The sequence below is a fragment of the Nymphalis io genome, chromosome 14 (assembly GCF_905147045.1).
Source record: "Nymphalis io chromosome 14, ilAglIoxx1.1, whole genome shotgun sequence".
Lineage (NCBI taxonomy): Eukaryota > Metazoa > Arthropoda > Insecta > Lepidoptera > Nymphalidae > Nymphalis > Nymphalis io.
The window spans coordinates 78,400-93,834 of record NC_065901.1 but is presented as its reverse complement, the minus strand read 5'-3'; the positions used below and the strand labels follow the sequence as shown (position 1 = coordinate 93,834).

The window sequence follows — 15,435 nt, the reverse complement described above, 5'->3', positions numbered from 1 at the left end:
ATTTATCAATTGCAGACAAGAGTAAAATATGATTAACATTAATATTGGTATTGGATTTCCACATTTAAATTATTCCAATTTGACTGTATTTTATTTACTCGGGCGAAGCGTTTGAGCTAAACGATAAAACTATTCTGCTAAACAACTGCGAACTATTACTCTTCTATGAAGATACTCAGCGCAAGATATTTACGGCTTCCAGCGCTAATTTGATTCAATAAAACCTAAATCTTTTAAAATAATTTGTTTATACAACAAAATGGTTGCGGGATGCAAAGCGCACCACATCCTTCGTTATTTGTTTTGGATACAAGAATATATTAACTTCGTACAAGCGGTTGGCCAGGCGCCTGACACACCGCACGCACTACTTGCGAGAGCAGTGCTAATAAATTTTAACAGCTATTTCAGTGCACTTTTTTTCTAAACTTCAACTTTTAAATACGAGAATCAAAAAATATTTTGGCGTATATAAAAATAAACGTACTTCCACTTTATAGGATTAAAGCATTTCCATGAATTATAATTTAGAAAACATTTGTTAACATATCCTTTATATGTTATACTTGTTATAGTATTGTATCGCGGGTTACATTTTCAGATTTCCTTCCATTATTTTGTATATTAATATTTTTTGCAATTATTTAATTTCTAAACGATTCACGACAGCACGCCGTCTATCATTATTACCTACATATTAAACTATAGGAGATTAAAGGTTCAAAGTCAACATCCAATACTGATGTCCTGCTGACCGACAGCGGTCACGGCGACCATTCTCAACGGAAAATACTACGCCATGCCAATAACAAAACCAATAGAAATTTGGACCTGGGGATTCGAACCCGGGACCTCAAAAGCCGAACAGGTTAGTCAATGGACCACAGTGCAATTCAATAATAATAATTAGCAGATGGTAATTTGTAACATTATTATATTACTAAGTACCTGTTATTTCTGGCGGCGTCGGTCGGCGGGCGCAGCGCTGTGATATGATTGATTAACCTATCAGAGATCCAAGGACTATGAGAACGAGTAAAGTGAGAGGCTAAGCATGTATTTAACTTACGATTGCGTAGCAAAGTGGTTTTTTATGTTTCAAATACGTTATGAATTATTAAATATACAAACATTCATTATATAACGTGTATAATTAATAAATTATCATTCTAGTCGTAATAAATATAATCGGTAAAAAATAAAAGCACGTGAATGTCCCACAGCTGGGCAAAGACCTCGTCTCCTTTTAAAGCTTTGAAGGCCTGTACGGAGGGATGTGTCATCCATTCATCCAATTACATGAAAACTCAGTGGTGCTTGCCTGGATTGGAACCCGTGATTCTCGGCTGCAGCCACTCATTTTTAAGCATCTCAGCTCTTAAAATCGGTAAATTGGAATGAAATGCAACGGTTATAATATTACTTTTTCAGGTAACGTGACAAACTTGTAGTTACACAATTTCACCGCCAGCTTATGCTGTAGCATGGCGCTCGTTATCTTGAATTCGATTTAATGAATTCCCGATCTGGTTCCGAACAGCATTCTTGTTGCGAATAATGCAATAAATGAAAAGATACAATCAATACGACCCGGTCTTAGATGAAAACAATCGTTCAATATAAAATAATCTTAATATAGAATATAAATATCCAAAAGTAAGAGTTCTTAGGAACGTTAATATTACACTTGATGTCTCCCGAATGAAATGCGTTCAAACCACAAATTTGCTATTAATTTAAAGTGAATATTAAACATACACCGAGCCGGCCGGAGAGCTCCGACGTACTCGCCGGCGGTACCGGCATGTATCGAGGTACAATTTGATTAATTAACAGATATATCATTCCACTCGACTGCAGACGTTAATCACTGTAAAAGAATATCGCCGAATAATATAAAGGATAAGGCATAAAATGAAAACGTTCACAATATTGCTAAGTACTGTTTTAAATCATTCAAATTAAAGACGAAATAAAATGAAACATTCAATCAGAAATGTAACTCAGTAACAAGAAAAATAAACTGCAAACGGTTGGAGCTTAACCTCGATTCCAAGTTTAAATATTTCATTGAATAAAATATAAACACTTCACTCCTCTGATTTCATGCCCTTATATGAGCTCTCTATGTATTTTCTATCCGCTCTGTCCCTTCTTAGGTCACGAGAGTTTCCCGGCGTGAGGTAAAATCCACTTATTTATTCGCCGCACACCTTATTGAAATATTTTCAATCCCGTCAATCGATCGACCTTTCCGTATTTTGTACATGGTCTCATTGAAAACATATTTTCTTTGAGTATTATAATTTTTTCTACATGAGCTGCGAGATCTCTATAATTGTTTCTCGAGAGGTATATATCAATATGATCCCGTATGCAAAATTGGATCGCTGAGTACAATAACGAATAAATACATATTAAATCGACATTAACTAACTCGTGATGGATTCCCGACCGATCGGTTTGTAGTATTCACGCGACACACTCGTAGCGTACACTCGTTGATACACATTGATGACATGACAACTTCCGAGTATAATTATTATGATTTATTTTGATTAGTAAGAAAATGTAAAATACACTGAATGATACTTTACTTGTTGTAATAAAATTATTGATTTCGTGTACGTTATGTAGCAGCCCGTTAATGTCCCATAGCTGGGCTTAGGGCTTCTCTCTTTATGACAAGTTGAAGAAGTTTTGCGTTGATGGATTTCATTCAACACATAATGTTTTCTTCAACGCTGAGTCAACCCAAGGAAATTCCGAGATATTCGCCTGGGTTTGAACCTGCAATCTTTGGTTGAGACTAATGTTCCAACCACCGACAGTTGTTTATACAAGCTGCTATTACTACATAATTGAGTGGAACAATAAATACAACACCAAGAACAATGTTACCGTTAGATACATAGTGTTATGTATTAATTTATTTATAATCGTCGTACTACACGTTAAAACATAGTGTTATGTATTAACTTATTTATAATCGTCGTACTACACGTTAAAAGGTAAACTACAGGCTACAGGCTCGTTCAAGATACGTACAAAAAATGATACTAAGGCAATTAGTGTCTATTGCTTACATCCCGAATAGCTCGTAATTGTGTTGAATCTCTTAGCGTAAAGATAAATTAGCGCGTCGGAAGACCCAGTTTAGATAACGCTGGCACAGTTTATATTAAGGCTAAATCATTGAGTAACTGCAATGCAATGGCCAATGGGGATCAAAGCGAAGGCACCGCGGAAGCGTCGCGTTTTCATGCAACCATTTCTCAGAACGCCGGCTATCACTCGCACTCGTGTGACCGACACGCAAGTCGCGACGCTACCGGGAACATACGGAGAACTTACCGAGAACTTGCCCGTGCACTTGCCCGTGCACTTGCCCGTGTACTTGCCCGTGCACTTTTTTACGCATTTCATACAAAAATGCGGTGATTACGCACTTTCTATATCATAACCGCGACTTCGAATTCCTATATGGTAAGATGACCTACAAAATATAGTGACTGCAACCGTAGCCATTAGCCGAACGCGAATGAACCTTCGTAAATGGACACACAGGCGGAATATTGATCGATAGCTAACTTATTCACACAAGAAGCGTTTTTATACTTGAAAGATACATCTCGTACCTACGACCTCGTTAAATTACTCGTATTAAGGAAACCCAGATACAATGCTCATGCATTTTAATGGCGGAGCTGTAAAAACTGATAATTTTAAAACCGTCGTTTGATCGTCGTCGGAGTTCGATTCATACATATTTATATAGCAATTATTGCAATACAATGACTGAGAGCCGCAAAATTGTGCAATTGGCCATCACGATCGTTCGCGCATTTAAAAATAAAGCCTCAATTTTATTAATCGATACTTTTGTACGAAACATTTAAGTCGAATTTTAACTTCATTGTTTATATCGTACAAAGGGACCACAAGACTTTTGACGTCTACAATTTGTACATTTAGTCGCACAGATGTCGTATCTGTAGCTTGTGATATAAGGTCAATGTTAAGATTGTTTATGCATTCATCGGCGCGACGCGCGACGCGTCAATGAATGCTTTGTATAAGACATAGCAACCCACACGGGCGTGTAGTATAACTGTATAAATGCATGTTATTAACTTTGTTTTACCAACTTCAAATAATATATTATAACATCAATAGTACCTTTATGGTACAAAGGATACTTGGAAGAACGAAGGCGTCAAGCTATTAATATTAAATTGATTTTTTGTCAGGTCGCATTTAAAAAGGAATGCGGCTCGAGAAGTCTGTAAAGCATTAATCGTTGTAAAGCTAATGGTAGTTAAATTGGCGCCATCGATAATAAATTTTCGCATTGGTAACACTGGTCGGGTACAGCGCGCCTGCGCCAGACAGGTTATTCGTGCCAGGCTGCAGCTAGGCTCGAAATAAGTCACATAACTTTCAGTATTTAGTTCCTTTGTCAACTTTAAAATTTTAATTAAAAATAATATTATTACATAATTTGTGAAAGAGATATTCGATTTTCAGTGGCGTTCCCGAGGTGCACATTTCCTACAGAGTTTCCTACAGAGACTAAAATATCTTTAACTAAATTAAATATCTTTAGCCTTTGACTTCGACTTGAACACATAAACATTACACGTTAAAGTTACATCAAACCGAAAATGATTCTGCAATAGAAATATATCCGATGTAGCAATGAAAACAATTTACAATTTCTTTGTTATTTGACCATAACTTGTGATGTAAAATTAAATATGTTTGTCAGAATCGCTTTACTTTCAATTTAACTATATGACAAGGCCCAAGTGCGAAGGCCTCGTAAAAAGATAATAAAATTAAGGCTTCACTCCACAGGGCGTCGAAACCACAGCGCCTAAAGGATTTATGTGCATCTGCTTTAGTATGTACGTAGTTGTATATTGTATCACGGCTATTGTGTATACATACACTTCATTGCTTACAAAAGTAATCAATTTGTTTGGCATTCAATTACAAATAATGTTTAACTAGTATATATACTAAATGAGTCCATGATACTTGAAATATTATTATTATTATTATTATTATTATTATACATATATATACTATTATATATAATATAATTAAATATAGTCCTCCCATGTAGGCTGTTTTAGATTTATTTTTATTACGACAGTATATTTGTGTTATATATTATTTTTCAAATTAACACGTGAACTTGGAGCATTGTATTATTTTATATGTCGTATATTCTAAAATTATATTAAAGTCTGTCTATTTGAAAAAAGGTATGCAAACTGGCAGAAGGGATCTATAGGAAAAAATACATAAGAAGGAAAATGGAAGAAAGATTTACAGAACACATAGTTCACGTGGCCATAAGTCTCGTAGTTGTTCATGGAAACACATACACCGGTACTATAGTATACTAACAATCTTAATTCGCTACAATCATAAAATATGATATTATTATCTGTAAAAATAATGCTCTTTTTACTACCCCACAACAAAGCGTCGAGTTCTCGGAACATGATAATGAAGTGCTGTAAATTTGGACGCTTGCCAAAAATATTTGTTCATCATTGAATTGTCTTCGTCAAATAGAACTAGTCCATACAACAGACGCGAGGATTTGATACGAGTAGCTGTCGTCGAAGTGTCGCGTGCTCGCCGCTAGCCGACGATGGCTGTCGGTAGCTGTGTGCGCTTGCCGGCGCTGTTTCTGTGTGGACATGTGTTCGCTTGAAACGTCACAGACGCGTATTTGGGCCGGCCATATTTGCTTCTACTAATTGCTGTAATGAATCTTATCTGCTCGTTCGTCGCCACTCAAACTGTTTGCTCGCCGATCGACAGCTCACGTTTTCCAAGGCTGAGTGTTCGGAGGCAATTACGGACAGACTAAGTATGCGATGTGAATTCTAATTTATTAACTGTTAACTTTATTTACATTAAGCAAAACAGTATTTACTTGCAGAAGATTTTTGCTTACGTTTGGCCGCACGGGTCGCACGGCGCAGGTCTCGCTGGAAATGAAGTCGTAATGTTATCTTCACCTTCTCTGTCTCCGATAATAAATCGTCGCATAGCAAGTGTTCTGTCCGATATCTAAAGCTGTTCGTGGCAATACTTACTCGATAAATCTTGACCGCATGTTAACTCGAAATCTACTTTTTATGGTCGTCGCCATCGTGGACAGATGCCTTAGCCGATATGCGTTTAAAAGTGCGATTTATTGCTCTCAGCTAACTTTTTACTCGAGACATCGATGCTGTTTGGTTAATACAATACCGAAAGTAGTATTATAAAATATAAATAATTAAATAAAAATATTTTAATTTTTTTAAAACTCTAACTAATTAAATAAAGAAGATCAATCTATACACAGTACAAGTAACGACTTCATATGAAATATTACAGCTGATATAATATTTGGTAAAAGTACCAATCAAGGATAGATATTACAATATAGGCAAGGGTGAGGTGAGAGCTAACAACAAGACTTACGAAATGGTTGTTCTCAAAAGGAATCCAAATCGGCGTTTTTGGATTTGTTCCGCTTGTCTTACGACTCAGTAATTAAAAAATTGGAAATCTCAGATATGGGAAATAATATAACCGTTAAAATAGCAATTAATCAAACGAGCTTTTATTTAAGTAATAAAATCTTATATTGCAGCGATTAAGCAAATATTTAATGCATGCTTCACTTCATAAACCGAACGGAGCCTTAAACGCAGAGACTACTACAATAATAAACTTTCTAACTAAAAAAATCAATTAACAAATAATTGCGAATTTAAATTTTTTAATTTTTTTTATATACAGAATTTAATCAGGATAATGTCGAGAGTATTTCATTCCTATAGTAAGATGTATATAGTAAGATGTATATATGCTTACTACGGATAATGTTAAATTATTACAGGCCGTACTAATGACGTCATCCGAACAGAACGTGCTCTCTGAGGGACGGGAGTATAAACAGAACTTCGAGATACACTTAGAGACAACTTCTTCAAAATTGATTTTGTTTTACAAAATTGGGATTTCTAATAATAAACAAAATATTACATTATTAAATTATATAAGCGCTCGTGTGAGCCAATTGATTCAACATGTTCGACGTACTATGTACTAAATGTTCCGAAATAGTTTTTATGGACGATTAAAATATTTTTACGTCTTAGATCCAGCCAATGAATGATATACCATCGTTTACTTTTCAACGTTAAAATGCACTACACGATGTAATTACTGCAGAATGCAGTGACTCGCCCGTTTATATATTATGTTATATGCTGTAGCTAACACTAGGCTGGCTCCAGCTCAGTCTACGTGTAGCTATACGCTGGAACCCGTACGGCGGTCCTCACCGTTTATAATAAATACCACTTTATTGTGTTGTCACTCCGGCATTCTCGCGCTGTATTTACGGTACATGTTTCCATTGTGTAGCGCGCGTTGGAATTTAACACTTGCAAGTTGCGAGCCCTCAACTTGAAACTTCCTCGTTTCTTATCTGAAGCGTCTTTTATGCTTTATATATATTTTGAAATTGTTAAGGATCGGACGAGTCATCGTTACCGAACAGATTCGTTGTTTGGTAATCAAAAAGTTCAGGCGCAGTTCAGTTGGAAGAATAATTCCTTGAATTTTCATGCATTGTAATTTATTACAGGGCTCTATGTTCGCGTTACATTCATATATATATTATTAATAGTTTTTATTTTGCACAGGCCTTCGGTGACATTCATAACACCGGCATTGGTGATAGAAAGACACAGCGCGCGCGGGAGGACGCGAGAACGGCCGCAGGACACGGCCACCTCCTGTCACTACACCGGCTCTGTGAGGGGTCAGCCTAAGTCCAATATCGCCATATCTGCCTGCGATGGAATAGTAAGTCACTTGTTGCTTTGGTTTCGATAGACATGCTTGAAAATCGCGGTTTCCTATCCGAACGGCGCTACTGAGTTGGCATCAGGTTCAATTATATTTATAATTGTTGGCGTCGCTCGGTGGTGAAGGAAAACATCGTAAGAACCCGCATGTTTCAAAAGAAATTTTACCATATTTGTACCTATTAATCCACACTAGAGCAGCGTGGTGGAATAGACTCAAAAGCTTCTGCTATCCTCATCAATAAGGTGAGATTTCTCTGAGAAAACTAGTGACAGAATACTGTATCAGTTTTATTATTATTCAATGTCGTCGCTCATATTATGTAGCGCCATACTGAATAATGTTTATACTAACGATTAATCTTTTAAAGTTGACAATTGCTACAAAAATATTAACAATTGTAAACCGGCCGCGGCCCCACTATACGCGTACATACGTGCGTGCGGTTCGCGCTGGTTGAATATTTAAAATAAAACCATGTCGTTTCGTATTTGAATACTGACTTTTATTTAAAATCTTGTTATTAATTACATTTCTATCTGATTAATTAAACTTACATTTATTATTCTTTCTAATTATTATATTAGGTAATCAAGGCTGGAAACATACGATATACATAATCGTATATATTTATAACTTGAGAATTCATGTGCTTCAAGCCTTAACAGTTATTAAATGTCAAGTTAAGTAGAATATAAAGTAAGGTATTATATTATTTATCTCATAAATTCTTTTTTTTAGGTATTAAATGATTTCCTGAATGCGTATAAGTAGTATTTTATTATTATTGTAATTTGTTATCTGATCACGGAACTGTAGTTTTTTTCTAATTTGCAAACTGTGGCTTTATAATCATACAAAGTGGTTTTTATTTCAAAATGTTTAAACTTATCAAATTAGTGGCCTGCTAATATTATTATTAAGACTACGTAAAACTAAATTACATTAAAACAAAAAGAAGTATATCTATGTGAATATATAATTACGTTAAACACAAATATTAAACCTAATTTATTCGTATAAGCCATTAACTTCTCAACCTTTGTATAATAGAATTTTCGTAACACTCATCGCCGTCTTTTTTTGATACCTTTCAGCCGTGCGTTAAATGCAATCTTGATAAGTTGTTTTTGTAAAAAAATATGACCGCGCGGCTGTTTGTTGTAATTCTTAGTTATATATAAAATATTTAACTAAAAATATTGCCTTCATTATATTAAATTAAATTGTAATTTATGCTATAGAGGAGCCGCTTCTTCCACTGTTTGTACAGACACTTCCAAACGAATATTATGCTTTCTTAGTTGTAGCGTAAGTCCTATCGCTAATCATTCACAAATAGCTGCACAGGCGACACGAAAGAAATATAAAATTGAGATAAGAGTTTTTTTTAAGTTGAATAGCTTCACTCTGTTCCGGTCCGATGGGTCTTTAACAATTACAGTAAAAGAAGTTGAGTTATTTAATACATTCATTACGTTTTACATAATTCAACGATCGGGAAAGTGACATCGGGCGTCATTGTGTGAAGCGAAAGTGATTTTTCTACAAAAAATATGAAACGAATAGAAAAGTATTTGTGCGGCTGAATTGCTTTCAACGGCTGCACACAGATCGCAGGACCGCTAACTTTTCGCCGGAGACACTTTCGATTAACTGCAACGCGTCACTTGGGAGATGGTGGAGTGAAACTTGATTTAGCGCCATTCGTAGAGAGTGCTAAGTTTCGCAACTTGTGATCGCTTAATTGATTTATGAGACAACTCCCGCCTACGGACCCCACACTGAACTTGTAATTAGTTTGTATTGATCTTGTATATTATGTCATGATGGAAATTATACGCTAGTTTATTATTTTATAATTTGATATAAAACCGTTTTAGTTTACTATACGGGCAGAAAAGTGCTTTCAAGTGCTTTGGAAGTATTTTAATAAAGGGTTCTAAATAATTCCGCGAAAAAGTAACAATTTGCGATAAAGCGTTGCTGTTACGGTCTGTATGGTAATATGTGGTGTTCGGAAACGAGTTTGATGGTGAAGGTGAGATAAAGAACATTTAGTTACGACATAATACGCAAAGGAAAAGTAATCGACATATATGTGGCCCAGTATGAAAAACAAAAACCAGAAAGTTTTTGTACCATTCCCAAAAAATTAAAGATTTTACAGATTTTTAGAAGAAAAAGATATTACAATAATAATTACAATTTATTATTAGAATTAGAGTATATTATCTTTGTTTACGTCAACCCTCAAATAAGACTCCGCGCGGGTAAATTAGGGTTCTACCTGCAGCGTTAACTACTATATAGACTATGTATATCTTGAAACTATAATCTATTTCGATCTCCATGCCATTGGGATTGGTTTTTGCGTTAATCAAAAATAATTGAACAAACAAATAAAACTCGCCTCCATATAACAATGCGAGGGGTTAGATATTGTCAACAATATTGCTAGCAGCATTGTCCCTGCAATGTGCCCGAGCGCATCTTGTAGTTGATTGTGTTAACACACATTACTGTAGTAGTATATATTAGAATGTAAAAATATTTTCAAGTGACGATTCCACGTTGGCCATAACTAAACACTCTAAAACCTAATGTAAACATTATCCGATTAAAGTCTATTTTAAAATAATAAAGAGCGAGACAAGTGATCCGTAATACTGAAGCACCGCCACTTGACCGGCAGCGACACCCAAGTGGTTTTGTTTAATATCAACACTTACTTAATATACAAACATTTAATTCGCTATAATCCTTGGTCGTATAATATATATGTGTATGTACCATTGTAATCAAACCCAGTCGTTATAATGATGTGTTTTTTTTTAAAAGCTTTTATTTAACATCATTCGTCAGTTGGTTTTTGTCTATCAAATCAAATCTTTTTAATTTCACCACCAAAGTTCCACCTGAGCGATCGAGCTGGAATTTTTCACTTTTTCTCGTAATAGTGACAGTACAATATATACTAGATACATAGGTATTTGTATATAAAACCTACATACCCAATATTACAATGCACAACGCGTTATAATAATTTATTACAAAATACAATATTTATATTGGTTCATAATAAGGTACTGCATAAAAATATTTAGGTTAGGACCAGACTGATTCCGTAACAAAACATCGAAACAATATGTACTAAAATTACCAGATTAGCTATAAAACGTGAGCGTAATACTCATATGTAAATAAAACGGTTATCTTTTCTTGCTGAGCATAAAAATAAATAAATATCTCTAAATGTTTCTCATATCTTATCTGAACAACGAAATCAAATAATCAATAGGATAAATTGGAATAAGTGAGTTTCGTGGCCTTCCCACCGCAAGGCCGGCGACACACAGACTACTGGCTTCGGCTAGCCGGTTGCTCAACTTAATGTCTACGTAGAGGAGCCGTAGACGGTAGATTGTTCAAACACACTGCTCGCTTACGACTTACGAGTGACCCTAAGACTGGTTGTAATATATAATTATGAGTAATGAACAAACGTAACATTTGTAACGTTCTTGACTCGTAGTTCTATGATACTCGGTTACTTATTACTTTAACTTGTTCGTACTGACAACGTCCCTGACTGTCACTCCGCAGTGTGCTTTTATAATAGCACCTCTGTGCTCAATTTGTGATTTGAGTTTTTTTTATATGATAAATAAGTGAAATATTTATTATGTAATGATAGTTATTCATTTCAAATACGTGTGCACGTTTATATTACTCTCTTTATCTTATATTCCGCTAGTTGATATCTTCGAAGGGAATCTAGTTTGTTTTCTATTTTCTGCTTATCAAATATAAATCACTCAGCAATCATGCGCGATCACCGAGACGGCACAAGATATCATCCGGATGGAATAGTTTCTATTAAATTTTGCGCAAAACTGCGTCGGCCTCTTTATCAATCAATTTATCTAACGTTAGAAGCAAATAGCCGCGAGATTTGTTGACCCATTGCCGTCTAAACCGGTTTGACATTTAACAGACGATTCGCTATTTAGTGTTACTTTAGAAATTTTTACATTTACAAACATGACTCGACACGAGACGGCCGGACACAGGCTACCTGAAAGTGAACACGCTATGTTTTTACATGAAATACGAATGATTGTTATAAAAATAAATAAATGAAATCTTCACAAATAAATCTATTATTTTCTCTCTAGGCCGGACTTCTGCGAACAGAGCACGGAGAATACTGGATTGAACCCTCAAATCAAATTCCCATCGACGGCTCTCCCGGGCGACCGCACGTCGTATTCAAAAGATCAGCTGTTGATAAAGTTCAGGCATTCCATAGAAGAAAAAGGGAAGTACATGGCATGGCATACGTGAGTAAAAATAATAACGAGAAATATAATTCAGAACATGTTCTAAAGCGAAACGGTAATAGAAGTCAAAAGGAGGCTTTGGATTACCGTAGATATGTATATTTAGAAGAAAGGCGAAAGCGATTGGAAGCTATGAGACGAGACCCTGCTGCATTTAGAAGAAATCAAAGAAAATTGAGAATGGAAAAGAGAAGATTTCTACCAACGTCAGCGTCAACGTCATCAAAAAGCGTATCAACAGAGAACAGTTATTCATTAGAAACAATACATTTAAAAAATAAAACGCATCACACACCGAGGTACGAACAAAGACCACGGCGCATCCGAACGAGACGAAGGCGGAAGAGATCGAAGAACTGCGCCACCAAGCAACCTCCGTACCAATGGAAGACGAAGAATTTCAAAAGTCATCACGAAAATAAAGAACTAAATAAATCTAGATATAATAAGGTGCTTTAATTAATATAAATTGTAATTTATTTGGGATTCTTATAATTTAGAGATCTAATGTTATAATTTTTCTTCAGAAAAACAATCGGCCTCACCGCAACCCTGTGAACAGCCACTATTACGAAGCATCGAAACGTGCGACGCGGTCTGTTAGCAAACCTCGGCACGTTGAAGTATTACTTGTCGCCGATAAGTCTATGACCGATTTCCACAATCAAGGCAACTTGGAAACTTATCTCCTTACTATTATGAACATGGTGAGCAATGACACTAAACACTTATATCGCATATCATTTGTTATTAACCGCTTGCGATGTTGCGATTACAAATAATGTTATATTTGTACCTACTTGTACATTATTGTGACTTTTCAAATTCGTTTAGAATGTATCAAATCAGTTATAATTTATTAATGATATAATAAGTTATACAAACATTTTTTTCAAACTGGATAACTGAATGACCGTCAAGAACCGTAAGTAATGTAATAAATATATCTCAATTACCTTTATGTAGGTGTCATCTCTGTACATGGACCCTTCAATTGGGAATTATATAAAAGTAGTGGTAGTGAAGATAATTCTCGTAGAAGAAATAAACGCGGCGCCCGAACTGGCAGTCACTACGAATGCCGACTTGACTCTCGCCTCGTTCTGTCGCTGGCAACACCACTTGAACCCCAACGACGACAAAGACCCTCATCACCACGACGTAGCTATCCTTGTGACCAGGCAAGATATCTGCAGTCAGCATGACACTCCTTGTAGGTATGAAGATATTTTTTTTTTTATATAGTTTTGGCACAAAGATATTTGTCATAAAGCTTTCTTAATTAAAATGTCGACAAAATGTTTAAAACATAACACTTATCACAAGCGGTTACTTTTGTTTATCCGAGTCCGAGTACATTACTATTAAACATATTCCAAAAGACACTGACGATATTATTAATGTTTTTAATCAGTGACAATCTAAAGAGTAGGTACTCATTAATGCGCAAAGTATATATATTAAGCAAGCTCGCCCACTGTATGAATCTATACGATAATTAAATGGTTAATTCTATTAACGGGATGTATAGTGTGCTAGTTACGGCTCTATCGGACGGCCCACGGCGTGATTGCTTTAAAACTACGACGATGTTAAGGTGGGATTCATTTATCTCAACAAATACGATAAGTGGGTGGACGTTAACTTTATTATAATACAAAATATAATACCATGAAGTAATTGTTAAAAACGGTAATTTTTTGATTGAATTTTATAGTTTTATTCAACATTCATCTCACAATATTAGGAAGAACGCTAAAGGAAAATATTATTCCCTTCAACGAAGCCCATTTTATTTCGGCATCCAATCGTTGGGAAACAGCTTCAGCTATCATAATTGATATTCGCAATATTTTTTTGCCATCTCTCGAGACAAGGTCAATGGCAGAAACGGGCGTCTGTTAGCGAGTAAATAGCGAAGGTGAGTAACTGGACGCAAGATAGAACACTCAAAAATACGGGGCATCGCCAGCCACCGGCTCACCGGGTGCCTCTTAACTAACGACTGTCGCTTTCGTCACTCTGGCCATGTAAAAATATCACGAGCAAATACTTTACTGCATTTATATATTTCAAAAACATACATGCACTTAGTAATAAATAAAAACACGCACCAATAAAAAGCCTAAGTATTTTATTTATCGTATTAAAATTATTTCAAGATCGAACTCCTGCGCGTGTTGTATCGAGCCACGAATGTTGTTTCCGTATTCAGCGATAAGAGATCTTCAATTCCCTTCAAAGGGCAAATGCCATCTAAGTGAGCGCAGTGTCTTTATAAGTAACTTACAAGTACGAGTGTGTCGACAGACGGACACTCGGTACTTATAATACATTTTTACGATGTCATACTGATTTGATTCGATGCGCTCCCGTATTTATTCTACTGTACTTACCTATTAATGTTTACTGGGCTTCATTGTTAAGCAAATTTGGTCATATTCATTTCATAAATATTTATATTCACATATTGTTAACATAATATTTCTACAATGAACACACAAAACACATTTTATTTATATATAGAAACGTCAAACGATTTGCTGGTACGCTATTTTATTTAAGCTATTATTTATTACGTAAGACATAAGACCATGCATGCATAATGTTATAAAATACTTCGGTCATGAAATGTTTCGTTCGAGTCAAACATTTTTCTCACAGTTGATCTCTAAAACAGACAAACTTTAAATTATCTGATTATTCTTTTGGAAATCAAAGCTAAAATATTATTTGTTTATTCACAAATTCATAGTATACCGACTTTAGACACATAAGACCTTTAAAATAAATATTAAAAAAATAATTGTGCAAAAATGTATAAAGTATACTAACAATTACTTTAATCTTTAATTAATTCCACACCCGGTTTTTTCTCTTCCAAATCATCCATTCAAGTGCGCAAGGCCTCCATTAATATGTAGTATTTATTTTTTGCGTATGTTTGCAAATGGCTAACAGCTCCGGTCGCGGTAAGCGGTCACTTCAAAGTGCCGACATTAAGGCCAAGGATATCGAGTATGTACAAAATGGGCATTCATAATTTTAACAAAAGCCCATAAGCACATACCGTTACATAATTACAAGTGGTTTTCGTTCATACAACATTCTGTAACTTGCACAACACCGCCCGCCTACCGCTACCGATACCGCGCCTGTCCAAACACTTCAGCGAGATGAGCAACAGAAAATAATATTAGCGCCG

At 35.4% G+C, this 15,435-nt stretch overlaps 1 protein-coding gene across 2 annotated transcripts in view; it reads left to right on the top strand.

The window, feature by feature from the left end:
• The window catches only part of LOC126773123 (A disintegrin and metalloproteinase with thrombospondin motifs 7), a 67,150-nt gene that overhangs the window by 36,393 nt on the left and 15,322 nt on the right, over nucleotides 1-15,435 (top strand). For both annotated transcript variants that reach the window (XM_050493744.1, XM_050493745.1), the window contains exons 4-7: nucleotides 7,722-7,884; nucleotides 12,066-12,680; nucleotides 12,758-12,937; nucleotides 13,197-13,447. In XM_050493744.1, the coding sequence (XP_050349701.1) occupies nucleotides 7,722-7,884; nucleotides 12,066-12,680; nucleotides 12,758-12,937; nucleotides 13,197-13,447 (1,209 nt within the window). The remainder of the gene's footprint in view (nucleotides 1-7,721; nucleotides 7,885-12,065; nucleotides 12,681-12,757; nucleotides 12,938-13,196; nucleotides 13,448-15,435) is intronic.